We start from the raw sequence: 1,499 nt of genomic DNA on the forward strand, positions 1-1,499 counted from the left end.
CCTGCTGGGCTCTCGGAGGATCAGCCAAACCTCGTGAGCACAGCAGTGGAGCAGCTGCCAAAGCCAAACCCACCCGCAGGGATTTGTGCAGCTCCTGCCTCTGGGATGTCCTGGTGGCCTCGGGGCTCTCCCTGAGCAGCCGGGCCTCCTCCAGCCGCTTCGCTGCCCTGGGGAGAGCAGAGGTGAGTGAGAGCCCCAGAACTGCCCCTTCCCTGCTCCTGGAAATGCCTTTGCTCTGCTCTTCCCTGGATCAGCCCCTGAGAGCTCCAGCTCTGGGCTCACTGGACCTGCCTCCCCACTCTCTGGATTTCCTGTGCTCCCCACAGCAGGATCTGCCCTTGCATTTGACAAATGTTTTCTGGTTTCTCTCACCTGGGGAGGGAGTAGTTGGCCAGCCACAGCCTGGCTGTTTTCAGACTGCGTGGGCCCTCGTGGTACCAGGTTTGCTGATACTGTAAAAAAGGAATAAAACTGATGGAAAAGCCCTGGTGCTGCTGCCCCTGTGTTCATTCCCCTCAGCTCCTCCCAGCAGCACCTGCCCCAAACCCTGCTGTGCTCTGGCCTCTTTTTAAGGCCCTTCTGCACAACTAAGCCCCAGGAAAAGGGATTTGGAGAGATAAATCAAACTCTCTGCCCTACAGATCCAATCCTGTCGTGCTGCCACTTCACTCAACATTCCAGCTGAACCCTGACTCATCTGCACCTACTGGCATGTAACTGCCTCCTTGTTTACACAGCACCCAGTAAAGAAAAAGTCCAATTCTTTCTTACAGTACAGCTCAAAAATAACAAGGCAGAAGAGACTCAGAAGAGAGACAGAAGCAGAAAGAGCAATCAAAGGCAGAAACAGATGCAGCAGCAGGAACATATTTTTTTCTTCCCAAGTGTGAAGGAAAGAAAGGGACTTGCTCCAGTAGGTAAGAGCCCACACACCTGCTCTCCTGGTCTGCACACAGAGAGCAGCACAGGGCAGGGTCTGTGAGTAAAAACCACACTTGGTGCTCCTCACTGAGAGCAAACATTGCCACAGATTTGCTGAAATGGGCATCACAGAAAAAATCTGAAGGGATGACATGAGAATCCACAGACTGGCCAAGGGCAGGAGTCCTGGATATATCAGAGCTGGCTATAGCATCCCTCCCTCAGCACTGAGGGGACAGGAGACACCCTCACCTCTTCTTTGGACTTTTTGGACCTGTCATCATCTTTCCTGGTCTTCTTTAACGCGTCTGTGCCGACCACCGAGAGGATGTTCCTTAATCTGGAAGGGAAGTCACGAAGCTGGATTTAGTCAGGGAATTCTCAGCTCTCCTAACAAATACCAGTGTGACATTCCCACTGCCTTGGGGTCCTTAGAACAGAAATCCCAAACTGGTTGGGGGTGGGAGGGACCTTAAAGCCCATCCAGTGCCAGCCCTGCCATGGACAGAGACCCCTTCCTCTGTCCCAGGCTGCTCCAAGCCCCATCCAGCCTGGCCTTGGGCACTGCCAGGGATGGA

General features: G+C 53.8%; 1 protein-coding gene across 1 annotated transcript in view; it reads right to left on the minus strand.

Moving 5' to 3' along the window:
* The window catches only part of PRPF4 (pre-mRNA processing factor 4), an 8,377-nt gene that overhangs the window by 5,444 nt on the left and 1,434 nt on the right, over positions 1–1,499 (minus strand). Inside the window, exons 3-4 of the mRNA XM_031059260.1 lie at positions 1,174–1,261; positions 403–452 (exon numbers count right to left, since the gene is read on the minus strand). Of these exons, the coding sequence (XP_030915120.1) occupies positions 403–452; positions 1,174–1,261 (138 nt within the window). The remainder of the gene's footprint in view (positions 1–402; positions 453–1,173; positions 1,262–1,499) is intronic.

The sequence above is a fragment of the Geospiza fortis genome, unplaced genomic scaffold (assembly GCF_000277835.1).
Source record: "Geospiza fortis unplaced genomic scaffold, GeoFor_1.0 scaffold85, whole genome shotgun sequence".
Lineage (NCBI taxonomy): Eukaryota > Metazoa > Chordata > Aves > Passeriformes > Thraupidae > Geospiza > Geospiza fortis.